Here is a 27,861-nt window from a genome sequence, read left to right as displayed (position 1 = left end):
AAAAGTGTACTGGCATTTTAATTATATATATTTTTTATATACAATCATGTACCACATGCCACACAAAAACTTATTACAGAGAAGTTTAATGCATGGTTTGGTGCATAAATCTTGATGACTGTAACAATCAACAGATTTCTATCTTTTTTTTATTTGTATTTTTTTATCATGACCAGGTAATTTTGAGTAGAAAACGAACTTTAGACTTCGCAAATTAAGAAGTTACCAAACGTTAACAAATTCAACAATAACATTGGTGTAAATCAACTGGCAAGCAGTGAAAAAATGCAAGCTCATTAATTATTCAAGCCTGGTACATGCTGGGAACACCAGCTTCGAAAAGTTAAGTAAAATGTACTAATTTAATTTACCTGTAACATTTACTCAAATTGGAAAATAAATATGACAAAGTTTTCTTCTTTATGACTGATATGAAAATACTTTTAAACCCGACATAATTAAATTTACAATTTCCATTCAGTACAGATATTGCACATGTAAAACCTACATGTTTACCTGACTAGCCTATATTTCTGGTTTAGTCACTATTTTCAATGTTAGTTTATTAGAATGTAAGTTCAGTAGGAGTTCGAATCGTCCTACACAACATCCGGGCATTCCTCCGCTTGCGCAGAATCGGAATGGCGGAGGTAAGTAAGCTGCGGGTCTCGAGGGTAAGAACAACACAACGATTAAATTATCCGACCGTTCCGTTACACTGTAACCGCGAGTCGCGCGTTAACGAGCACCTTAAGACCCCCGCTGTCTTATAGACCGACCCAGAAAACGGTAAAGTTGAACGGTCCTTAATAAGGAGGAAGTTAAAAATGGGTGCGCTTCTCGCCTCTCGCGCTATCTCTCTGGACGCGTTCACTAGCGTTGCGTTTAATTCGCCAGCTCGTGCGCCATACGAAACAATAGGGGACCGGCGTGAACGGTGGTGCTGAACTGCGTCCCAGGTGTGCTCGGAGCAGGACGGATGGCAGGTCTAAAGTTTAAAAAGTGACTAAATACTTGAGAGACTGTCACTGCCTCTTCGACTTCCCTAAAACTGTTTCCTTCTCGCATCGCTTCAGAGTCACTGTGCAAATGTTCAGCACCGACTTGCAGGAAAGCGCCCTTTGCGAATAAACGCTGCGGCTTTATTCAATGTAAACTTCAGTAAAGTCCTACATAGATGCGTACTAACTGTAATAAAAAACTTTGTGCATGTTACATACTTTTAATTGCATTTGAGAACAGACTAAGGATGTTAAACTTGGAGCACATGGTGAATTAAGCTAAAAAATCTGTTAAAAAGTATTTTTTCCAAGATTAGTGAAATATAAGATTTATAGGTGCTGGTATATAATTTTAACAGTTATGAAGTGGAACATCTAGAGAAAGCATATCTAGAACAAGTTTTCTAATAATGGAATAACAATAATGTACCATGGTAAACAGTTTTAACTGCAAACTTCAGTAAAGCTCAGAATAGTACTACACAAATGTGTTTTAACTGATATAAAGAAGTAAAAAAAAGAAACTTAATGCATGTTTAAATGCTCTTGATTGCATTTTAGACAACAATTAGAAATGTTTATTATGTTGAACATAGTGGATTACACTAAAAAATATTTTATAAAGCCATTTTTTAAGTCAAAAGAGATAAAAGAGATGATTTATGTGTTATTATATCATTTTAACAGTTATGAAGAAGTTAAACATCTAGAGGAAGCATATATAGAATAAGTTTCCTAGTAATGGTATTGCTATAAATCTAGTAACTTTCAGTAGATTACTCCATACAAAATGGTAACCTTAGATTCACCTGCAAACTTCAGTGAAGCTCCATATAGTCCTATACAAACTGTTATAAAAAAAAAAAAAAAGTAGAAAAACACGTTTGGGGTTTTTACATAATCTTGAGTGACTTTTATACCAGATTTAGAAATGTTTAAGAAAGTGAACATGGTAAGTTATGCTCAAAATTAATTTGTTCCAAGAGACCCTTGTTATGATTGAAAGAGAGCATGTCTAGATGTTACTGGAACATATTTCATATTAATGGTATTGTCATAATTCTAGTAACTTTCACCATAACACCCCTTACAGAAATGTAACCGGTAACATTGGTTTCAAATGCAAACTTCTGTAAAGCTCTATAAAGTCATATGTAGATGTTTTTTTTAGCAGTTTTAACAAAGAAAAAAGAAACCATATGGATGTTTGTGGTGTTTAAATAATCTTGAATGTCTTTTAGACCTTATAACGTGTTGAATTCTAATAAAAGAAAATATGTTAAATATAAGTCATTATAAGTCAGACTTGTTGTATAAGTGAAGTAAGAGATATGTAGATAAACATTCTAATTGTAATGGTTAGAGGTCAACCATTAGTGGATTGTGCCTATACTGATAATTATGTGGTGGAAAAGGCCGATAACCAATTAAATGGCTGATGGTTTTTAAAACGTTACAACATTTTCTAAGTTGGCACAGACATAGAGGCAAGAGTCTAAAATTAATAAAATCCCAGATTTAATAAATTTTTCAACCAAAATCCCAATAATAATCAGAAAAAATTAGATTGGTTGCATAACATGGGACTTTTAACACTAATCATGCGTGAAACACACCAGGGATTGTTATTTTTTAAAGAACTTGGCTCCGTTACAATGCTCTATATTTAATATTGACCAAATTAAGCTTTTTATAGCCTATATATTATTATTATTCACAATATGAATTTGGAGACACGATTTATGTGCTGACAAGGAACGTTTCTATATAGTCACATTTTTCTTTGCATGCCTTCGCTTCAATTATAAAAAACTTAATTTTCAGAGGAACACAGAGAATAATATTAGCAAACTATAGTTTTGGCAAGTCTTTTAGGACATCTACTTTGTACATGACACAAGTAATTTTTCCAAACAATTGTTGACAGACAGATTATAACACTTTTAATTGACTATATCACAATTCCAGTGGATATTACACAAAAATGTAACTTAATGAGCAATGATCAGAAACATTGTTACTTTTTGAGGAAAGGGGTGAGGCTTGCAAGCTGAAGAACACCATCCCAGCCGTGAAACATGGGGCTGGCAGCATTATGTTGTGGGGGTGCTTTGCTGCAGGAGGGACTGGTGCACTTCACGAAATAGATGGCATCATGAGGAAGGAAAATTATGTGGATATATTGCAGCAACATCTCAAGACATCAGCCAGGAAGTTAAAGCTTGGTCACAAATTGATCTTCCAAATTGACAATGACCACAAGCATACCTCCTAAAGGGATTGGAGTGGGAATGTTTTCTACGATTAAATGTCAGGAATTGTGAAAATCTGAGTTTAAATGTATTTAGCTAAGGTGTATGTGTATATTCTGACTTCAACTGTACTTATCAGGTGGAATTTAGATGGCAACTAGTGGCCGACCAATATGGGTTTTTCAATGACTGATCAGAAGTCAACAGTTCAAAAAGGTAGTGGGCTACAGAGTGATTTTTCCAGCCCTTTTCCTCACTCTGGAAGTGTACAGTTCTTGAAGGATGGGCTGGTGGCAACCAGTAATTTGCTCAGCAGTTCAAACTGTCCTTTGTAGTCTTCTGATGTCCAACATAGCTGAACCAAATCAGACAGTTACTGAAGTGCAGAGGACGACTCAATGACTGCTGAGTAGAACTGTATCAGCAGTCAATGTGGGTCTCCCACTTCAGGTCCTGTGAGATGGTAGAGCCAACAGATCATTTTTTTGTATTTATTTAAATTAAAAATAAATACACAAAACTATGGCAAAAGCATCAGTGTGCTTTTTTGAAACATTAACATATAGCCCAGTTCTATAAAATAATTGTTTAGTTTAATTTTGAAAAAATGTAGATAAAATTTCAAACGAAAAAAAAATAATATTTTTAGACCTATTTATGCCTTTTCTTTACACAAACTTAAATTAGCCTTTCCCTGTTCTGTAAACGAAAAAGTCAGCTGAATGACGTTCTGAGAATGTTCTGCAATTTTTTCAAGACTATAAACTATCAGAACTATTTGACCAATGTTGATTTCACTTTCAGAAAAAGAGCTTTTGAACTTTTTAAAACTTTAAAATATTTAAAATCTAACCCTCTTTACCTCGGATAACAAAATAGCGCGAAAAATGGATGGAAACTATGCTATAGATGTGGCGCTGACCGCACAGAGAAATGCCATTTTTGTAGTTTGTTTATGATGCACTTCCTTATTATTTGAACTTAAATAAAGAATGCATTAAAGATATAATGCCAGGTTGTTTGCTTTTTAGATGCTCTGTCATGCAGGTTTTGCTTAAGTGGAATGCCAGATCTGGCTCTGCTTTTTACACGATGACAGTGCTTCTGTATTTCCTTATTTTGCATTTTTCGATTGTAATTCCATTATATTTTGTGATCTACATCACCTGAAGCTTAGAGTGCATCTGGACATGTGTTTTCTTCCTCTCCTCAGTCAGGCACTAGCTGCTGTGCTCCTCTCTCGTGTCATCAATAGAGTTTCATATGATCTCATGTTACATTAAATGAGATCAAAAGACTATTCGACAATGAACATTTTTGTCAACAATTTTTAATTGTCGACGTTGTCAATATTGTTGACTAATTGTTTCAGCTCTATTTGAAAGCCGAACATAAGTCCACAAAAAGGATCCTTGCATATGGGCCTGGTCTGTCTAGATGTTGCAGGATATGATGCCAGCTGGGGGCCAACAGGTCAGCACAGGATTTTATACAAGTGGGTGAAAAACCATCTGGGCCCTGTGCTTTCCTTGTCTTTTGTTTCTGGAAGACCCTGCACACATCCTCTTCACAGACCTTAAGTGCTGGTTGAGTAGCAGGAGGGGGAGGAGGGTGGTTGCAGGAGGTGTTGATGTTTGTGTGAAGTGAAGGTCACAGCAGGTGTGGGGTATGAGACTGGGTTTTTCAAATCAACAGTAAAACACATTCAGGTCTTCAGCCAGTTGTTGATTCCCTATGGTGTCTTGTAGTTAGTAATGTTTTTCAGTCCTCTCCACACTGATGCAGGGATGTTAGCTGAAAACATGTTTTTCAGCTTCTCAGAGTATCTTTTTTTTAGCCACACTAATCTCTTTTACCAGTATGTTTCTGGCCTGATTGTATAAGATTTTATCCTAATTTCTGTAAGCATCCTCTTTGGCCTTTGTTGAACGTTAAATAAGTCCTAGTAGGAATGCACATATCCTCACAGAAACTAATATATGATGTCTATTATCTGTGAGCTCGTCTAGATTAGTGTCTGTAGCTTCAGAAACACTCCAATCAGTGCAGTTAAAGTAGTCTTGTAGTTCCAGCTCTGCTTCATTTGTCCAACTTTTTACAGGTTTAGCTGATTTATGTTTCTGCCTGTAGGTCGGAAAAGATGAACCAGACAGTAACCAGAGAGTCCCAAAGCTGCTCTAGGGACAGAGCGATATGCATCCTTAAATGTTGTGTAGCAGTGATCCAGTATATTTCTGTCTCTAGTGGGGCATGTAATGTGCTGTCTGTATTTTGGCAGTTCACGGGTGAGATTGGCTCTGTTAAAATTGCAGAGAATAATAATACGTGAGTCCGAGTATTGTTGTTCTGTGATCTGATCAGCCAGCTGTTGCAGCATTGCGCTCACACAGGCTTGTGGAGAAATATAAACACTCACCAGAATAAACGAGAAAAACATCTGCAGCGAGTAGAAAGGCTTACAGTTGATAAATTAGGACAACACAACTTCTTTAACATTGTTACATCTGTACACCAACTTTCATTGATGTAAAAGCTTGTTCCACCACCTTTCGTTTTCCCTGTTAACTTCGCAATTAAAACTACTCTGAACAGCTGAAAATCACGGCAGATGTAAAGCTCTGTCCAGAATGGCTTCACTCAGCTAGGTTTTTGTGAAGCACAAGGCAGCAGAGTTTGAAAAGTCCTTGTTTGTATGGGTGAGGAGATGTCATCTGTCTGTTTTATTAGGAATAGAGCAGAGATACGCTAGCTCAAGGGTGCCCAACACGTCGATCGCGATCTACCAGTCGATCGCAATGGCAATGCTGGTAGATCGCACAAAGTTTAAATGTACTTTCGTTACATTTTAATAAAAATAAATATAATGTCTTTCCTCCTTTTAGTTTCTGTCTGACTTGCACTTGACGAGTAAATATTGACCAGGCGAGGTTTTGTTTATTCAGTTGCCATGACAACTAGGTTTATGCATCAGCGCCTTCCAAGGACTTCTGAGAACAGAGCTGAAATTGCGATGCTACTGCCCGGATTAGGCAAAACTGTCTGATTCTATTCAGTGCAAGTCATCAGAATAAGGTAAATGCCCTGGCTATTGTAATCTATTGTGCTGTAGGTGTTTTGTGTTAAGTTTTAAAACTGAATGATATCAACATTGAACATTATTATATATTTTTTTTATTAATTAGAAGATGAATTCCATGTAGGGATACATGCAGTAGTCCCAACAAGCATTTTCTTATTTTAAACGAAACTGTGTTTTTTGAGTTGGTCATTTAAAAGTTGATCATCACACAAAAAAGTGTGGGCACCCCTGCGCTAGATGAATACTCCGCAGCACTGTTCGAAAGCCACGCCGGCGAAGCTTGACCAGCATGCTGGCTCACTTCCCTCACTTACGTCTCATAGCGCACTTGAACAACACAGCTGCGCCTCCATCTAAAATGTCCAGTAAAATGTCAGAATAGTGAAAAACTGGGAAAAGATTGTCTGGTATGTGCTGCCGAATGTTCAGCAGTTCGTCCCTGGTAAAACCGGCACTTTGTATCCATGATACCAATATCTAGAGAGCAGGTTTGCTGATATAATGCACAGATACAGAATACAGTTTAAAGCAAATGAGATGTACACAAAATTGTTGAAATGGAATGAACACTTATTTTACACAGTATTTACTCAAAATGTACAATTTACAAACACACACGGTTTGTAAACCAATAGCAAAATATCGGCTGCAAAATATGCCCGCTTTACCATTATTTGTCACCACTACATCCAAACTCAAGTGATTTAATTAATGTAATTACATTTATTAAGAAGCATTTCATTTCATTCTAGAATGTCATCAAACATTGCTATCTATTTTGAAATTCAAATTGAGAATTTCCAATACTTATAATCTGCCATGTAGGTGTTCGAATGGGCTCCAAGGGCCAACACCACAGTCGTGTAGACATTTTCCACCAGGGCTATGCAGCGCCACTGGAGGCCTTTCCCTGGCCAACCACGTTCCTAGAGCAGCAGGACAGGAGCCTTGTGGCCCTACGGAGGCAGCTGGCAAAGATGGCAACCCAGTCCCACACAGTGAGTGTTGCCTCATTTATGAAGACCTGATGAGTAAATGTTGTGTCTGTGTAAGTGTCCCATTTGTAATAAAGAGGTGTGTTTTGATGACCTTTTCACAGGGTGGTGAGATGTCAGTTGAGCAACTGCTGGCACTTTATGGGTACAAGATGCCTGATCCTGTCCTGCAGCAACAACGGGAGCCTAATGAGCTGGCAGCCAGTCTGCCTGAAACGACACTAGATGAGGTGACTCACTTTATTTATAATAAAAAATAGTCTAAATATAGCAAGTTTTTGCACACAGTTTTTCTAAGTAAATCTTAATGGTATAAGTATGTCATGAAGTTTTATTTACTTAACTTCATTACATAATATTGATTATAAGAGTAAATCAGTTTTACTGAAACATTTTAGTAAATACAGTAACTTTTACTTACAAATATAATTTACATGGTACTTAAACTTTAACTTCAAATAAAAATTCAATTAATATATTATTAGTCTCCCACAGGGCAGTTTAATGCATGTTCTGACAACATCACCTTGCATAACTGGCAATAGAAGCAAGATCATGAACGGGTAATTTTGTGTACAAAACTACAGACAGCACAAAACAAGAAGATACCAAACCAAACAACAAAATAACAATAAAAAATGTGTAAATAAACTAGCAAACAGTGAAACAATGCAAGCTCATTTATATTCAAGCACAGTGCATGCTGGGAACACAAGCTTTGAAAAGTTAAGTAACATTTATGTTTCTTACTTACCAGTAAAATGTTTCTCAAATTAGCTAATAAATATGATAAGATTTTCCATTTTAGGATTGATGCATGATGACACACTGTAAAAATAACAAACTATTATTAATAATATTTACTTACAAGCTAGAGATTAATATTTAATCGTTTGAATGTAGAATTTCACACTTTAACTTATTCAATGTAGAAAGTACTTAATCTTTTCTTCTATATTAACATCACCACATAATAATTTTTTCATTGTACACTGAAAAAAATGACTAGTAATATTTACTTAAAATGTTTGCCAACAGTTTTTCTAAGTAAATTTAAATGGTATAAAATTGACTTCATTACATAATATTGATTAAAGTGAGTGAGTTCATTTAACTTAAAGAGGTCATGACATACTCTTTTTTTTTTAATAATTGTATTATCTTCCCTGAGGTCCAGTTATAATGTTAGCAAAGTTTTTTTTGCACCAAAACAGTCATAATTTAGTCATATATAATCATTTTCCACCCTGTCTCTGGCCCTGTGTCTGAAATGCATGGTTTTAAGCTGTCTGGCTCTGTAAGACTTCAATGTAAACACCCACTGTTGTGATTGGCTAACCATGTGATTGGACTGCTCCTTCCAATACTGCCATATTTGAAACTCAATCCAAAGAAAATGAACAAACTCCACACAACATTATCAAACCACATTTCAGGGTTAAAACATAACGTACACCAAACACATTTCATCTGAATGTATCAAACTGATGCTGACTACCACCCTTGGAGTCGCGAGTTCGAATCGAGGGTGTGCTGAGTGACTCCAGCAAGGTCTCCTAAGCAACCAAATTGGCCCGGTTGCTAGGGAGGGTAGAGTCACATGGGGTAAACTCCTCGTGGTCACAATAATGTGGTTCTTGCTCTCGGTGGGTCGTGTGGTTATTTGTGTGTAGATGCAGTGGAAAATAGCATGAAGACACCACATGTGCAATGTCCCGCTGTAACCCGCTCAACAAGCCACATGATATGTCATACAGATTGACAGTCTCAGCGTGGAGGCATCTTAGATTCGTCCTCCGCCACCCTGATTCACTACACCACCACAAGGACCTAGAGTGCATTGGGAACTGGGCATTCCAAATTGGGGAGAAAAGGGGAGAAAATCATCAACAAAAGAAAAAAAAGAAAATAAATTGAACATCAGACTACACAAAACAAGAAGTTACCAAACATAACAACAAAGTCAACAATAAAATTGGTGCAACAGGTGAAACCATTCAACCTCATTAATTATTCAAGCCCAGTGCATGCTATGAACACCAGCTTTGAAAAGTTAAATAAAATGTTCTTATTTGATTTACCTGTGAAATTTACTCAGATTTGCAAATACATATGACATGGTTTACTTTGAGATTGATACAAGGTTACGCATTGTAAAGATAACAAACAATCCTAAATAATATTTACTTAAAAGCTAAAGCATTCATTTTTACATTTTTGAATTTAAGTACCCATGTAGAATTTACTTAATATTTTCAATTTCACACTTCAACTTATTCAGTGTAGAAAGTGCTTAATCTTGCATGCTATTTTACTTAATTGCAAAATAAAAAATTAGATTAAGAAATTAACCACTTTAGAATGAATGTTATTAGGAAAGTTGCATGAAAGTAAATACACTTTATTCTGAGAACTAAATTAGATGTGACATAAAGAAAAGAGTCTCTTACAAAGAAACTAAACATCATATTAGAAACAAATTTCAGAAAAATGTAAAACAGTTGGAATCACCATGTGTTACTGGTGCTATTCCCAACCTCTGCATTTGAAACAGCTTTCCTTTGCCCCCTTCAAATCCCTTAAATTTCAAAATGATTAAACACATACAGACTCAGTTTGCACTTACTTTAAAATATCTATGGAAATTCTTGCACCATAGGTGTTCTTTTTAGCCTTTGTTTTTAAGAGCTCTTAGTAGAACAAGTCTTTAATTCTTTATGTACTTCAGAGTCTCCATTGGTAATGAAATTTCTTTCTGTAGGTTGAGATGGACAAAGACCTCTTCTCAGATGAGGTGGATAAAAGCAACCATTCCTCTGCTGATGACATCGCACTGTCTGTCACTTCTCACGCATCTGAACTCTTACAATGTCACTTACGAGGTATGACATCACACACACAAATTACAATTATTGTGCTCTTAAGTGGATATTCTTGTCAGTGCTGGTTGGCTCATTTTTTTTCTCTTCATGGTTAATTGATATATTTAAAGCAATTAAGACTTTGTTTACACAGCACACAATTCCAAATAGTTTCTAATTCGATCTTTAGGATTGTCTGTCTACACGGTTAATTTAATCCTTTTGTTCAGGCAGTGTTATATTAATGGCATATAATATTACCTGAGTAGTGTCCTAAATAGTGAACAAATTACTTGAATTCTGATCTGACAGTTCAGACTAACTCTAAATCGAAATATAATTTTAAATCTCATAGGAGTCTTTTGTAAAAATATTTGATTTTTTTTTTTTTTTTTTTGCTGATCAAACTACAAAAACAAACTTGCGTTGGAAACACTTAAAATTGGATTTGGGCTGCCAGTGAGCACTAAGTGCTTTAAATTCAGAGTTGGGTTTCACTTTCATGTCCCTGAGATTTTTTTAATGAACAGGTTTAAAGTTTTTTCTTTTTGTTATATGAAGGTCATATTAAAAATAACCTGGAAACCTTTTACCAGGCCTTCATCATTTACTTTTGGTACTTTTGAAATGCTTTTTTTGTGTAGATGTTGCTGTTTTAGCTTTGTGCCTGACCCACACTTTCAGTATGAAACTATGTAAATACATTATAAAAAATACATATTATTACATGTTTAAACTTTAATAATCTAAACACAGAGTGAAATAAACATTAGCTATTTTAATGATCATTAAGTGAAAATTTCTATCAATTTATAAAAAAATAATTTTGGTTATTTCGACCACACAAAAACTTTTTTCCCCTTTATTCTTTATTAAAACATAATTTTTCCCCTAATAATTATTTCTTCAAAAGTTAGTGTACGTGTTAACCAAGTAGACAAAAGTGTCACTGAAGAGCATACTTGAGATGAAAAATTAGACAAGTAATATTCTAAGAAACAAATAAAAATCAATTGTGAGCAGAATAATCAATAACCTCATTCCCAATCAAGCCTTAATTTTGCCAAATTATGCAAAAACTGAAAATATTATTTATTTGTTTATTTAGGATACATAAATGCTATAAAATGCTATGAAATTAGTCTAGGCAAGACAAACAAGTTGACCGTTTTATTCCATAAACATTAAAAATGACATTTCCATCAGCATCATTTCCACCACAGATTTCTATTAAACATAATACAGAATTTGAGACGTGCTGAAAAATACTACACATGATACTTCACTGTCTAGACATCCAGATTGCTAAAAGTGTCAGAATTTGAAGAAACAACCAGTTATATTTGTGGTTTTATTATTTCTTGTTACAGAATAAATACATTTGATATCTGGAGCTTAATCGCAATTATTAGTGATTCGCTTTCTGTCTGCATTATATATATTCTGCTCGTGTTAATTTCACGGTCACCACAATAAAAATTGTGCTTTGTATTTTGTTTTCAAGTTGTATTTTCTTGTATGTTTGTCCCAAATGCTTGGGCTGGCTCTTAGGTGATGACAAAGACACTTCAGTCAGCTCCTCAGAAGACGACGCCGAGAGCGCCACGATCCCCTCCAGCGATGGAAGCAAGGTAAAACATGAGTCATGTAATGAGCTGCCAATCATTTAAAGGGAAAAAACACACTTCATTACAAAGAAAGAAAGAAATGTTTGATGTAATTGAAAAATAATGCTTCTCTAATTAAGCAAACGTATGAGACCCTGGGGTACAGAATATAGTGTGGAGAAAGGCACGGCATGTAAAATAGATCAATCAGCATCCAAGGCCAGAACTATACATTTTGTAATGTGATTGATTAATGACAGATTAATGAAAATAGATAGTTAAAAATGTATTTGTGTCATGTTTTGTTATCAGGACATCATGGTGGGCTCTCAATATCAGGCAACAATTCCTTCTCTCTCCTCACACACTTTTAATGAAAGAGGTGAGTGTATTCTCATGTTTATATCCTTTACACTGGCTGCAGTGTTTTGTGGTTTTGCCAGTCTGTTTTGCATAACTGAACTACTAAGTCCCCTGCGACCCAAACCTGTTCTGTTACTGTTATCTACAGCCTATGAGAATGAGGACCAGTTGTTGTGGACCCCCAGTGTGCTGTCCATTCCAGCTGTGGAGGAGTTTTTGCTTGAGGTCCAGAGAAGAGGGAGTGAAAATGGAACTATAAACACTTTGACTACAGGAGACACAGTCAAAGATAATGAACAGGTTAGGTTAAACATAATACATTTAGGATTTTGCTTTAAGCACTAACATAAACAGATGAGCCTAAACATTATGACCACTCACAGGTGAAGAGAATAATGTTGATCTGCTAACAAGGCCACATGTCAATGTCTGGGTAGATTAGATGGCGTTAACAATCCGTTCTCGTAGTCAGTGTTTTGAATTCAGGAGAAATGAGCAGGAGTATAGACCTGAGCGACTTTGACAATGGCCAAATTGTTATGGCCAGATGACTGGGTCAGAGTATTTCTGAAATGGCAAGCATTGTGGGGTGCTCCCGGTCAGTAGTGGTGAGTACCTACTGACAGTGATCCGAGGAGGGACAAACCACAAACCGGCGACAGAGTGTTGGGTGCCTAAGGCTCATTGATGAGTGAGGGCAATGAAGGCTATCCCGTCTGGTCTGAACCGACAGAAGGTCTACTGTTACACAGAAAGTCACAGAAAATTGTAATGATGGTTATGGGAAGAATGTGTTACAACACACAGTGCATCGCACCTTACTGTGGATGGGGCTGCATATCCACAGATGGGTCAGAGTGCCCATGATTACCCTTGTCCACCGTCGAAAGGGTCTACAATGAGCACACGAGCATCAGAACTAACCTTGGAGCAGTGGAAGGTCGCCTTGTCCGATGAGTCCCGTTTTTTTTACATCACGTGGACAGCTGCTTACCTGGGGAAAAAGATGTATGGTGGAAAGACGACAAGCCAGTGGAGGAAGTGTGATGTTCTGGGCAATGTTCTGCTGGGAAACCCTAGGTCCGGCCATTCATGTAGACGTCAATTTGACATGTGCCACCTACCTAAATATCGTTGCAGACCATGTACACCCATTCATAGCAATGGTATTCCCTGGTGGCAGTGGTCTTTTTCAGCAGGATAATGTGCCCAGCCACACTGCACACATTGTACAGGAATGGTTTGAGGAACATGATGAAGAGTTCAAGGTGTTTCCCTGTCCTCCAAATTTCCTAGATCTCAATCCATTTGAGCATCAGTGGGATTTGTTGGACCAACAAGTCTGATCCACGGCAACTCCACCTCGCAACTTACAGGACTTGAAGGATCTGCTATAAATGTTTTGGTGCCAGGTTCCGCAGGATGCCTCAGCGGGTTTGCGCTGTGTTGGCAGCACGTGGAGGACCGACAGCATATTAGGCAGGTGGTCATAATGTTTTGGCTGCTCTGTGTATATTACTTTCTGTGTGAGCTGGAAGGGACTTAGACTTGCTTAAATGTTTGCAAATCCATTTAGTGCGCTGGTGGCACAGAAACTGCACACTTTACCTTATAAATTTCTTTCATTTTTCATAATTTGTATGACAATTCACAGTTTAGGATGTGATTTACAAGCTGCAACTCCTCAAATGTTAATGGTCCTAGAACAGAGCCCTGTGGGACTCCATAGTTAACAGGTATCAGAAGAAAATCATGTGCAAATAAAACATGTCAGATGGTTTCTAAAATACTTTATTGTGAAATTACACTTGTTTTTATGGTCTTCAGTGGTTCATGTTTTCATCTTAATTGATCACATTTATTAATGAATTCCCTCTTTGTCTTTTGAAGGCTCTTTATGAACTGGTTAAATGCAACTTCAATGCAGAAGAGGCACTTCGAAGATATCGCTTCAATGTGAAGGTTTTCAATGGTAAGGTCTAGGTAAATTTTGTGTATTGTCTCTCTTCTTTACTTTTTCTAATCTTCTTCTAATCTAGCAGGCAGGCATAAAATGCATCCACCTCCCAGTATGTATAATATGTGTAGGTTTAATTATAATTTTTTTAAATGTTCCAGAAGAGCTTTGTGCCTGGAGCCAGGAGGAGTGTCGAAACTTTGAGCATGGTTACCGTGTCCATGGGAAGAACTTTCACCTCATACAGGCCAACAAGGTGAGTGACCATTCTGATACTGAATCAGCACAGATTTTCTCAAAATAATGTAATATTTTGGGGGAAATGAGATCCACAGTTTTGTGAAGAGATGAAAAGTCTGTAGCATTATGTCAACAAACACTCAATTAATGAACTCCGAACGGGCAAAGAATATAATTGTGCAATGCCCCGTTCAAAGCAGATGAATGACAAACAAGTGTGTAAATAACTGTACACTTAAAGAAATGCAATATTATCATTTCATAATCTATATGGTTGAGAGCTGGGAATTGGTTCTTATTCAGAGCCGGTTATGTTTTTTAAAAAACTGAATGAATTTCGTGATGTTCGGTTTTGTTAACGGTTCTCAAAAATGCATTCTTTCCACTAATGCGAATGGAACACCATACTGACTGTGTTTCCTGCAATGCTGTTACTGAAACAATGCAAAACATACAGCGCGATCAGTCTAGTCCGATTCCTGAACAAATGAGTCAAATGTGCTGGTTCTTTTTAATGTAAAAGTCTTTTGAATCAGACTTTCAGTCTTACTGAATTAACTTAGGCTACCAAATTTTTGTTTGTTTAGTATTTTTATTTAATACATACACTACCGTTCAAAAGTTTGGGGTCACTTGTCTGAAACTTTTCTCATGATCTTAAAAACCTTCTGATCTGAAGGTGCATGTTTAAATGTTTGAAATTCGTTTTTTATAACTTATTAACATTTATTAATAACTTTTTGAAATTGATGACTTGGACTGAATAATTAAGAAGAGCAGCTAATAAGTGCCCAACATAGATGGGAACTCCTTCAATACTGTTTAAAAAGCGTCTCAGAGTGATTCCTCAAGAAGTTGTTTGAGAAAATGTCAAGAGTACATGTCTGCAAAATCTAGGCAAAGGGTGACTACTTTGAAGATGCTAAAATATAATGCGGTTTTTATTTATTTAGTCACAACATAATTCCCATATTTCCATTTCTATTATTCCATAGTTGTGATGACTTTATTATTATTCTAAAATGTGAAAAAAGAAAGAAAGAAAGAATGAGTAAGTGACCATAAACTTTTTAACGGTAGTGTATTAGGGACCAATTTTTGGATTGCATTTATGAGCTTAACTCCTTTGCTAACAACATTTTAATTATTTATTTAGACATATTTATGTAAGTTTTAAAATATTGCGGTGTCTTCTTTTGAATCAATATGATTAATATGAACATATAATTTCTCTATTGCCATTAGTTACACTTATCAAAAAGGCTAACATAAAGTTACAGTATACCGCATCATCTGTTATGTAAATTTGAGCCTTTCACGAATGTTTTAAATGCTTTTCTCCCCACCCCCTCGCACACTTTTTTTTACCCACGGAAAAAGTGTACAATGGCTTTTCAATGATCAAAATACATTAATAAAGTAATTTAAAGTCCCGTTGTCTCAGATAGACTGAAAGATGTGAGAAAGATAAGTTTAAGTTGTTTTATGTTTAATGTTTTATCTGCAACTTACTGTAGATAACAATGCTTTTGGGAAATGTACCGTAAAAGATAAAGTACTACTTACATTAGAGTAACGCTCTAGATACTGCTTCAGGAATACCAAGCAACAGACAGCTGAGGGCAGTAAATACAAGAATTGTATTTCTTTTTTTCAAATATTTCATCCTCAGAAATACTGAAAGAATCGTTGGAATTGTTGTGGAATCGGGACCAGAATCATTTCCCATTTCTTGTGATCCAGAAATCAAAATAATATTGTATAACCAGGTCCTTGCTCATTCCCACTCCTAACATATAGCATTAACCAAAGGTTTCCCCTAATTTTTTGACCTTCATTTGAGACCCAAGTGTGGATTGTATTTGTCTTTTCTCAGGTCCGCACGCGCTCAGTGGGTGAGTGTGTAGAGTACTACTACATGTGGAAGAAATCTGAACGGCATGAGTATTTCACACAGCAAGCCACCAGGCTGGGGCGTAAAAAGTGCAATCTGCCATCTGGAAACTTGTGAGTAAAACTAGTGTTTTTTGGTTTTGTTTTTTTACAGTAAGGACTCAATAAAGATTGAGAAAGTAATAACTTCCCTGTTTAAACCTGGTATTAAGATGTGTTTTGGTTGATCTGATCACAAGTGGACAAGCAAGACACATCACCGTTTACACCTGGTCATACTATGCCTCTCTTTTGACCACTTGTGTTCGTCAAATCTTGAGGGGAGTGTCTCAGATGTTAATAAAGCACTATTTGTCTGCTGGGGTCAGACAAATCAAACCACAACCTGAGAAAGTAGTTACTATGTCTGATTTAAAAGAAATTGATGGCAAAATTTTGGAAGAAACCGTACAGCACCTTAAAACATCAACCTGGGCCCTTGATGCACTTCCCACATCTTTTTTCAAAAGTGTGTTCAACTGTTTGGAAGCAGATCTCCTAGAAGTGATAAACTCTTCACTACTCTCTGGGAGTTTTCCAAAGTCCCTGAAAACTGCAGTTGTCAAGCCCCTCTTGAAAAAGAGCAATCTGGATAAGACCATATTAAGCAACTATAGACCGATCTCAAATCTTCCTTTTATAGGCAAGATCATTGAAAAAGTTGTCGTCAATCAGCTGAACAAATTCTTGAACTCAAATGGATACTTTGACAATTTTCAATCTGGTTTCCGATCGCATCACAGCACTGAGACAGCGCTCATAAAGATAATAAACGATATTCGCTTAAATACTGATACAGGCAAATTATCAGTACTGGTACTACTCGACCTCAGTGCTGCATTTGACACTGTCGATCACAACATACTTCTTGACTGGCTGGAAAACTGGGTGGGGCTTTCTGGGATGGTCCTAAAATGGTTCAGGTCATACTTAGAAGGGAGAGGTTATTATGTGAGTATAGGAGACCATAAGTCTGAGTGGACGTCCATGACATGCAGAGTCCCTCAAGGCTCAATTCTTGCGCCACTCCTGTTCAACCTGTATATGCTCCCAATGAGCCAAATAATGAGAAAGAACCAAATTGCTTACCACAGCTATGCAGACGACACACAGATCTACTTAGCCCTATCACCTAACGATTACAGCCCCATTGACTCCCTGTACCAATGCATTGATGAATTAAACAGTTGGATGTGCCAAAACTTTCTTCAGTTAAACAAAGACAAAACTGAAGTCATTGTGTTTGGCAACAAAGATGACGTTCTCAAGGTGAATGCATACCTTGACGCTAGGGGTCAAACAACTAAAAATCAAGTCAGGTATCTTGGTGTGTCTCTAGAGTCAGACCTTAGTTTCAGTAGTCATGTCAAAGCAATAACTAAATCAGCATACTATCATCTGAAAAATATTGCAAGAATTAGATGCTTTGTTTCCAGTCAAGACCTAGAGAAACTTGTGCATGCTTTCATCACCAGCAGGGTGGATTATTGTAATGGACTCCTCACTGGCCTTCCCAAAAAGACCATAAGACAGTTGAAGCTCATACAGAACGCTGCTGCCAGGATTCTGAGCAGAACCAGAAAATATTAACATATCACACCAGTCCTCAGGTCTTTACACTGGCTCCCAGTTACATTTAGGATTACTGGTATATAAATCACTCAATGGGCTAGGACCTCAATATATTGCAGATATGCTCACTGAATATAAACCCAACAGATCACATCAGCTAGAAATACCAAGGGTTCACTCTAAGCATGGAGAGTCTGCTTTTAGCTATTACACCAGCCGCAGCTGGAACCAGCTTCCAGAAGAGATCAGATGTGCTCCTACAGTAGTCACATTCAAATCCAGACTCAAAACACATCTGTTTAGCTGTGCATTTACTGAATGAGCACTGTGCCACTGTGTGTCCGACTGTTTGTACTGTATTTTATTTTATCTTATTCTAAACTGTTTCAATTATTCTTATTTTTTTATTCTTATTTTAATCTCTTCTATGTAAAGCACTTTGAATTACCATTGTGTATGAAATGTGCTATATAAATAAACTTGCCTTGCCTTGCCTAAAATGTAAGAGAACACATATTTTGGTCACATGTGTTTTAACCACATTTGACCACTGTCCAAATGTTTACACCTATATTTAGCATCGTCCCGTTTCAAATTGATCACCTAAAACGCTTTTTAAAGGAATTTTCTGATTTCAATAAAAGTTAAGCTCAATCGACAACATTTGTGGCATAATGATTACGACTACAATCATTTTAAATTGTATATCCATTTTTTTTTTTTTTTTATACAATGAATGAATAGGGCCATTTTTTGGAGGATTTGAAGGCAGACATGTGAAGTTTATAATTTTATAAAAGCACACATTAAATCTTCTGTTAACTTTTTTTTAGCTGTAAAGATGTTTAAATCGTAATTTTTACCATCGTGTTAGGGTTTGTTGACATTACATCGGCATGGCAATGAAGTTGTAAAATTGGCTATAACTTTACACAGAAAAGTTTAGTAAGCAATTTTCTCACACTAAAATCATGTTAACACACATATTGTTTATGGTTATTTACCCATTCACTTCCATTGTAAGTGCCTCACTGTAACCCAGATTATTGCCCTTTTTTGGTTCTCCCATTTTCTCCCCTTTTCTCCCCAATTTGGAATGCCTAATCCCAATGCGCGCTAAATCCTTGTAGTGGCATAGTGACTCGCCTCAATCTGGGTGGCAGAGGAAGAATCTCAGAAGAAACCACATTATAGAGGCCACAAGGAGGTTACCCCATGTGACTCTACCCTCCCTAGCAACTGGGCCAATTTGGTTGCTTAGGGGACCTGGCTGGAGTCACTCCGCATGTGATTTTTGCCTTTTTTAAAGAAAAAGTGGAGCAAGTCAAAATAATTTTTTGTGGTAATCAATATTATGCCACAAATGCTGTTTTAAGCTTAACTTGTAATGAATATTCCTTTAATAGCAGGTGGAATCCGAGCCATAGAAATTATAAATTAATGAATGAATACCAGATATTGGGATGGGAGGATGCCATTCTCTAATGACATCGTTTAAAAATATAGGCCAGGCACTAGACTAGTGGGTGGATTGGGTTGTGTTTGGAGCACACAAATTAAGGCTACTGGAGCTGCTTGAGAACAATAAGACTCAGGCAATGTTATTGCTGGGAGGGGAGTAGGTACTGCTTTAGTAACAGATACTATTCTGGCTTTTAAGTTGTTTTTATTATAAAGTAACCTTGGTTTTTATTTGCTTTTAAACACTATTTGCACATTTTGCTCCTCTGCTATGAAATAAAAAAATTTGAATTTTATTTTAATGCAATTCCTGCTTACTAGTGTGATCCTCTTTGCGACTGTCTTGGTGTCTATCACGCTTGGAAAAGCTCAGACATCACACAACATGAAGTGACACATTGTATGTACAGTAGGGATGATTGTAATTCAATAAAGTGGGAACATGATACCAGAAACGGATGAGGCATATAATGATGCTACATCACTGTTTATTTTCATCATGATAAAATGATGGTCATTTGCTCTATAGATCCAAAGTGAACCTGGAACAAATATGAAAGTAGGCCTGTGATTTAACACCTTTTATTAGGGCAAGGACAATTCTAAGGACAAACCATGGCTTTCACAGTATCTCCTTACTGTACATGTTTCCAACCTTGTCCTGTTTGGCAATGGACTATTTAGAGAAAACAAAACCCAACCACTGGTCCAAATATATGGATGATACCATTTTGAAGAGCAAGTAGAAGCTTGTCAGTTCTTATTTTTTTTTGTAAATGTCAGTCAAATGGCCCCATCCTGGGTGGTTGTTGGAAAAAATAAGCTGCAAATTGTGACTTTATGCTTTTTTTTACTTCAACAAAGGAATTTTTCAGGTTAACCAAAGGTTTCTACATTACTTTGATAAAGCTCTGTTGACACCTAATTGATTTCCATTTGTATCTTAGGGAGGATGCTGAGCCAGATGGAGATATTGTTGAGGTGAAAGGTGCCACTCAAGGTTTGCTTAGTAGGACGTCCATTCAACAAACTCCATCACCTTCTCCAGTTATTCAGCTGAATAATCATGGTATGTTTGGATTTTGGATATGCCACCTTTCCATATGCTTCATGAAACCATTCATTGTGGCAAAGTTTCTTAATTTTTTTGTGTATTTTGCAACCGCTTCTTAATTTATGTTAATTTGTTCATTTCCAACACAAATGCATTTTTCCTTTTTTTTGGTCTGAATGGTCATTTGAGTTATTATGGTATGTTTCATTGTTCTATTCCATCTGCCAGCTTTTATCCCATTGTGTTTGTCCCATTTCTTTTATGTTCCGTGATCTTTCATTTGGTCGTGTGATCCAGAGGAGAACCTGAATTGTGCAGCTCAGTTTCAGGGTCGTCCACGACGGAAACGCACGCCGCGCTTCCTCTTAAAGCCCTGAGCTTGCTGCGCTTTGACAACCTAAAACTGACAGGTACACAGGTAAAAATCAGAGATTTAGATAAAAGTCTCAGGAATAAGAGCTGTTCAGTCATGACATAAATTTGTAGGCCAACCTACAAGGCTAATTCATCAAGGGAATGGGAGAAAAAACTTTCTCCACAATTTGGAATTCCCAATGCGTCCTCATGGTGGTGTTGTGACTCGCCTCAATCCGGGTGGTGGAGGACGAATCTCAGTTGCCTCTGCGTATGAGACCGTCAATCCGCACATCTTATCATGTGGCTTGTTGAGCATGTTACATAGCACATGTGGAGGCTTCACGTTATTCTCCGCAGCATACACGCACAACTCACCACGCACCCCACCAAGAGCGAAACACGTTATGGCGACCACGAGGAGGACCACCATGTAACTCTATCCTCCCTAGCAACAGGGCCAATTTGGTTGCTTAGGAGACCTGGCTGGAGTCACTCAGCACGCCCTGGATTCGAGCTCACAACTGCAGGAGTGGTAATCACCGTCTTTACTCGCTGAGCTACCAAGGCCCCCACAGGGATTGAGTTTTTAGAGTAGAGCTCAACAGTGCCTGCCCATTTTTTCAGCTGTTTTGGTTCTGGAAGTGTTTTTCTCAATAATTTTGTCCATAGGGGTTTCATAAAATCTTTCTTAAAAGAGTTCTAAGCCATGAATCAAACCAACAAGCTCTGAGGTAAATCACAACATTACTTTGATTTGGTGACAAAAGTATTTGAAAATCGGACAAAAAGACGAAGGACTGTGTACTTAAAATCTTTCATGAGGGAATGTACTAGACGTGTGGATGGCAGGCCAAAATGTAAAACTTATTACTGTGGATGTGTCATGTCTACCTCAGGACAGATAGACAAACTCAATTGCAAAATGTATTGCTGTGGACTGCAGGCACATGTTCAATGATATGGAAATAAGACAAAACGTCTAGGTTACTAGTGTAATCTACATTCCCTGATGGAGGGAACGAGACGTTGTGTCGATTGTAGTGACACAAGGGGCTTCTTTCGGGAACCTCGGATACCTTTGAATATGAAAAAGGCCAATGCCAAATTGGCGAACAGAATTCGCATGTCCCGCCCCCAGACATACGGGTATAAAAAGCCGAGAATAAGGTTCAGCCATTACAGCGGCTTGGTACAGTGTTGTGGCAATGGGGACACAACGTTTCATTCCTTCCTTCAGGGAACAGGGGTTATACTAGTAACCTAGACGTTCCCCTTTTGTCACTCACTCGATGTTGTGTCGATTGTAGTGACACAAGGGTTCCCTATTCAATAGCGCCACCTACACTGAACCGTGTTACGTGATCTGCTGATGCGGCAAGCTGTAGCATGCCAAAGGATTATGAGCATCAGACTGCACGTAACCTTCCCCGACGCCCCACTAAGACGTCATATTGTTTTTATTAGGTTCCCGGCATCCGAGCAAGGATTCCTTTGAGGGGTGGGAACAAGCGACGTGGCAAGCAGGGGAGCAGGTCGTGCCAGCCGCGGCCTTTTCCCCTCTATGTTTCTCCTCATAGAGTGGTAGATGCGGCTGGGGCCATTTAACACTATAACACGCATCGGGGAAGGCGTTCCTGTCCAACTGCTATTCTTTCAGGGGGAAAAGACCCCGTGGAGACCACATCCTGCTACAAACACAGCAACTGGGGGACAGAGGGGACTGCCCAAGGGAGACGCGGGTCCGCCGGCAGGGGGACCGTACTGTGGAAAGTACACACAGGGGGATTAATGGTAGACTACTCAGATCTTCCGCATCCTGTCCAGGGGCCAGACGTGGAGGTTCCAGCGGTCTGGGCACGGATGCCAGAGGGTCCCCATCCCTGAGAAAGAAAGTCTTTCCTCAGGGGGATTTGCCAGGCAGGTGCTGTCCGCTGTCGTGTTGAGGCTACCTGGGATATGAGTGGCGTGCAGCGACCTCAGTCGGTGCTGACTCCAAAGGAGGAGATGGCGGGCTAGTTGTGACATATGACAAGAGCGCACGGCGCATTGGCGATTTATGTATGCTACCGTCTCTGTGCTGTCTGAATGGATCAAGAAGTTCTTGCCTCTGATCTGTGGGAGAAACCTCCACAGGGCAAGAAATACAACCAGCAACTCTAGGCAGTTGATGTGCCAACGTAGCCGTGGGCCGACCAGGAACCGGCGGCTGAGTGCCCATTGCACACGGTGCCCCAAGCCTGTTTGGAGGCATCTGTGGTGACCATGATGTGCCTGGACACCTGCTGCAGGGGGACTCCTGTCCGCAGGAAGCAGAGGTCTGTCCAGGGGTTGAATAACTGATGGCAGAGGAAGGTGAAGATCACACAATATGTGCCGCGGTGCCATGCCCATCTCGCAACTCGAGTCTGAAGCCAGTGCTGGAGCAGTCTCATATGCATCAACCGCGGCTTAGGATGCCATATGCCCCAGGAGCCTCTGGAACTGTTTTAGATGGACCGCAGTGCCTATTTTGAACGACGAGAAGCAATTCAGCACCGACTGCACGTGCTCGTTTGTGAGGCACACTACCATTGCGACTGAGTCTAACTTCATGCCAAGAAATTAGATGCTCTGAACCGGGGAGCGCTTGCTCTTTTACCAGTTGACCTGAAGCCCTAGTCAGCTGAAGTGCCTGAGCACCTAGACCCTGTGGGCGCATAATGCCTCTCGAGAGTGAGCTAAGATCAGCCAGTCATTGAGGTAGTTGAGGATGCGGATGCCCACTTCCCTTAGTGGGGTCAAGGGTGGCCTCTGCAAGCTTTGTGAAGATGTGAGGGGACAGGCCAAAGGGGAGGACTTTGTACTGGTACACTCGGTCCTCGAACGCGAATCGTAGAAAGGGTCTGTGTTGGGGCAAAATTAAGACGTGAAATCATTGCCCTTTATCATATTCAGAGGTATCCGAAGCTCCCGAAAGAAGCCCCTTGTGTCACTACAATCGACACAATGTCGAGTGAGTAACAGAGGGGGAACAATATATAGACTTCTAAAGCCACTTTTTATATTGCCTAATCAATGCTTAAATCATCTGTCACAATAATGTAATATCTGTGAATTATCTGAATTGTTAAAAGGTAACACTATACAATAAGTGTATATTTGTTAACACTAATAAATGTATTAGGTATCATGAACTAACAATGAACAATATTTTATTACAGAATGTTTTGATCTTGGTTAATGTTAATTTATGAAAAAAAATTGTTTGTGTTAGTTCATATACAAATACAAAGTTCATTGTTGATTCATGTTAGTTCCAGTGCATTAATTAATGTAAACATATACAACTTTTCATTTAAAAAATATATTCGTAGAAATAGAAATTAACATTAATCAAGATTAATAAATGCTGTAAATTCTTGTTCATTGTTAGTTCATGTTAATTGTTGTAGTGGACTAATGTTTACAAATAGAACCTTATTATCTGATGACTGTATTATTACATTTAAAATAATTAAAAATAATTTTGATTATTATATATTTAATTCAGGGGCCTTTTTAGCCAATACCGATTTATGAAACCGTAATAATTGCGATAAATTAAATGTATAAAACAGCATATCATCAGTTGACAGCCCTAGTCATTTATGTTCTAGATAGAACAAAATGTGAAAGTCTTTTCAAGGAATGTTTACAACCTTGTTTTTTTATTCATAAATTGAAAACTCTATTCTAAAATCCCATTGGAAATGGCAAACCCAGGGATGGTTGAAAGTGCTAATTATCTGGGTTTTGGACAAAAATCTGAACAGCTCTAGAATAAAAGAAAAAAAGAATACATTTATTGCAAAAGTTCCTTTCAAAGTTTCCTTTGTTCCAGAGGGCATATTAAACAATGTGGTTTTCATTTGAACACTTGACCACTTTCTGTTGTTAAACCTTTTTCACGATTTTACATCCAGGTTCTAAGCAAGACATTTGGGAGATGGAACTACGTGAGGATTCTTGCTCTAGCCTACAGGGGGAGCAAATGTTCAGCCAATTTTCGCCACTCCCACCAGCTCTCCAGACTCCTGTCACAGATTGTCCAGACCTGGCCTCCCTGTCCACTCAGCTTTACTTCTCCCCGCTGTCCTGTAACCACACCATCCCTTCCTCTCAGCCAGACTCAGGGCTCCCGGAAACAGGTCTTTATCAGCTGCAGCTGGGCTCTTTTCCTGGAGACATTGTACCTACCAATTATGTTCCCTCGAGAAGAATTCAGCTTGACTTTTCATTACCTTCCTCACCTGTCTGGTCCCCTGTTTCCCCATCCATTGCCATCCCAGATTTTGGGGTTATCAGTAGCCTCTTTTGCCCTCCCTCCACCATCTGCTCCACGCCCATCCAACACTCTCAGTCCCTCATACAGTGACTCAACAATGGACAACATTCCAGATCTAAACAAATGACTCTACCACATGCAATGAGAGTGTTTTTTAGTTTAATAAATCAAATTAATTCTGTTAAACAGGATATTTCAACCACTCATTATTTAATCACCCTGATTTCATTCCAAACCTGTATGACTTACTTTCTTCATTGGAACACAAAAGAAGAGAGAATGTTAGCATTTGTCACTTTTCTCTTTCATTGGATCCTCTTTCCATACTATAAAAGTGAATGATGACTGAGACTAACATCCTGGCTAACATCACATTTTAGGTGAACTAACCCCCAAAAGTTTATTTTCCTACAAGTATGATGGTGGACTTTTAAGTAACTGTCATTGCTTTCATGTATTGTTAATTTCATTGACCCTTTGTGGGATTCTGGCTTTTCTGTTGTAGGATCTTTTTGTGCAATACAATTTCGAGTTCCTCAGGGGCTTTGATCGTTTCCCTCTCGGTCTGGTCCATCAGTACAGAAGTACTTAGTGTTGAAGAGGGTTTTTGAATGGTTTATGTTTATATGCTCCACAAATGCTTTGCCAACAAATGTAATCTGATTTGCCAGTGTAGGAACACCTAAAGGTATAGTTCACCTAAAAATGTACATTCAGTCATCATGGCTGACTTTCATACGGGTTTGAAACGAGGGTGAATAAATGACGAAAAATTTTCATTTTTAGGTGAACTATCTTTTTAAGTCAAATTCTACTGTGGCTTATTCACTGTATTAAGTTTCTCAGGTTTTGCAGCCAACCTTATTCCCCAGAATCCTTCACTACAGAGAGACTCGGACCATCACATCCACTGTAGTACCTCATTTGTGACTTGTCATTTGCTCAAAGTGCCACCAACAAGGACTTTTGTTATTTAGGATAGATAACTGCTTATGTTATCATCCGCATCTCTTTGCGTACATCGAGTTTCAGTGTATATATATATATATATAGAATTTTTTGCTGTTGCTTCTAATTGTTTAGACTGCTTTTGTCAATTTCACGCAAGTTTCAGAAGAAATGAAAGGGAGACAAACACTGTTTTGGCTCATTTGACCTTATTATGTTTTTTTTTTTTTTTTTTTAGCAATTTATCTATTACTGCTCCTGTTATATTGATTTATTGTCCCTGTTATTATATTTTGTAAATATTAGTAATAATAAAGATTCTGCATTCTGTCTACTGTTTTAGCGACAGCCTAATCTTGTACAGAAATAGCTAAAGAAATTCAAGTGTCTGTGCTTGTGTGAATATAAAAGAGGTTTTAATCAGCCGCTGATGCATTTGACAAAAAAGTGCAATGTTCAGTTCTCATTCATACAAGAAGCACAAATGTAATATCACCTATAGGTTACATATTCTGTGTTTACATCCTCAGTTTAGTGCCTTCAAAATATATTCACCATAGATGGATGAGTAGTTCAGAGGAGTGTAAAAGAGCAAAAAAAAGGTTCATTTTTAACTTGGTATGTGAGCAGACCTGCAATTATAAGCTTGTTTATTAGCATTTATTATATTGTTTGTGTTGACTCTGAGGGTGTGTGAACTAATGTGAGTTATTCTGTTACTGTGGAAATATGACTTCAGTTTCCTCCTAAAACTGACGAACGGGTACAGTCCAAAAACTGTCCAACACGTTTTACTAGTGTATTTATACCTTTTAGGTTTACTGAGATGTAGCTACATTGTATTTATTAGTAACTAAATTCTTAAAAATGTATATAAAATAAATACATACTAATATTAATACAATTATATTAAAGTTATAATTCACCCATAAATAAAAATCCTCATAATTTACTCGCCATCATGCCATTACAGATATGTATGACTTCTTTCTTCTGCAGAACACAAATTAGATTTTTAGAAGAATTTCTCAGCTCTGTGGGTCCATACAATGCAAGTGAATGGTGACCAGAACTTTGAAGCTCCAAAAAAACACATGAAGGTTGCATAAAAGTAATTTATAAGACGCCAGTGTTTTAATCCATGTCTTCTAATCATGCACGATCATGATTTCAAGCTCGATTACACTTCCTAGTGATTGATGCATAGATGGTGCTAGGAAGTGTAATCGAGCTTGAAATCATGATGGACAAGGAGACAGCTCATGTCAAGATTTATAGTGAAAATGTTGTTTTGGTCTGTTTTCACCCAAAACCGATTGTACCGCTTCAAAAAACATGGATTAAATCACTGGAGTTTTATGGATCCCTTTTATGCTGCCTTTGTGTGCTTTTTGGAGCATCAAAGACAGCCTCATTGTCATTCCCGTCAAAAATCATCAAGATGTTCTAAAAATCTTTGTGTTCAGAAGAAAGTAAGTCCTACACATCTGGGATGGCATGATGGTGAGTAAATGATGAGTGAACTATCCCTTTAAATTGTAGTGTGCAAAGTAGCTGATTTTATCAATTTCTAGCTCTGCAGTACACCTCAAGCATGTTTACTTATTGTAGGGATTAATTTAGCAAATACAGTTAAGAATTAAAATCAATCTTGAATAAAGAACTATGCTCTTAAATTATAATTTAAAGAGAGCATTTTCATGTGTGTGCAAAATAATATAAAGTAACATTTACATAACATTAACGTTTAATTGGTTATTTAGTATATTCAGCATTTAATCAAAATGACATGTAGCTGAATTCAGATAAATTCTTAAATTGTGATTAATGCCTTGCATATGCATAATTGTGTTCAATTCATTTGAGATGATTGTTTTGT

At 37.7% G+C, this 27,861-nt stretch overlaps 1 protein-coding gene across 1 annotated transcript; it reads left to right on the top strand.

Annotated features, from left to right (window-relative positions):
* Nucleotides 1-636: 636 nt before the first annotated feature.
* Nucleotides 637-26,285, top strand: LOC127641253 (mesoderm induction early response protein 2-like). The gene is made up of 13 exons (XM_052124093.1): nucleotides 637-650; nucleotides 7,158-7,330; nucleotides 7,432-7,557; nucleotides 10,089-10,209; nucleotides 11,740-11,819; nucleotides 12,108-12,177; nucleotides 12,307-12,458; nucleotides 14,049-14,130; nucleotides 14,277-14,371; nucleotides 16,232-16,362; nucleotides 20,268-20,389; nucleotides 20,672-20,792; nucleotides 24,673-26,285. The coding sequence occupies exons 2-12, from the start codon at nucleotides 7,166-7,168 to the stop codon at nucleotides 20,749-20,751; spliced, it is 1,224 nt and encodes a 407-aa protein (XP_051980053.1). The 5' UTR covers nucleotides 637-650; nucleotides 7,158-7,165; the 3' UTR covers nucleotides 20,752-20,792; nucleotides 24,673-26,285.
* The last annotated feature ends 1,576 nt before the right edge of the window (nucleotides 26,286-27,861 follow it).

This window comes from Xyrauchen texanus, chromosome 50, assembly GCF_025860055.1.
Source record: "Xyrauchen texanus isolate HMW12.3.18 chromosome 50, RBS_HiC_50CHRs, whole genome shotgun sequence".
NCBI lineage: Eukaryota > Metazoa > Chordata > Actinopteri > Cypriniformes > Catostomidae > Xyrauchen > Xyrauchen texanus.
Note: the sequence above shows the minus strand (reverse complement) of the source record. Positions and strands in the feature narration are given on the sequence as shown.

Bases quoted from the DNA above. Each gene is read 5' to 3' on its own strand.
- LOC127641253 (XM_052124093.1), top strand. From the start codon at position 7,166: ATGGGCTCCAAGGGCCAACACCACAGTCGTGTAGACATTTTCCACCAG. The intron at 14,372-16,231 runs GTGAGTGACCAT...GTCTTTTCTCAG, and splicing joins ACCTCATACAGGCCAACAAG to GTCCGCACGCGCTCAGTGGG. The intron at 20,390-20,671 runs GTATGTTTGGAT...CGTGTGATCCAG, and splicing joins TATTCAGCTGAATAATCATG to AGGAGAACCTGAATTGTGCA.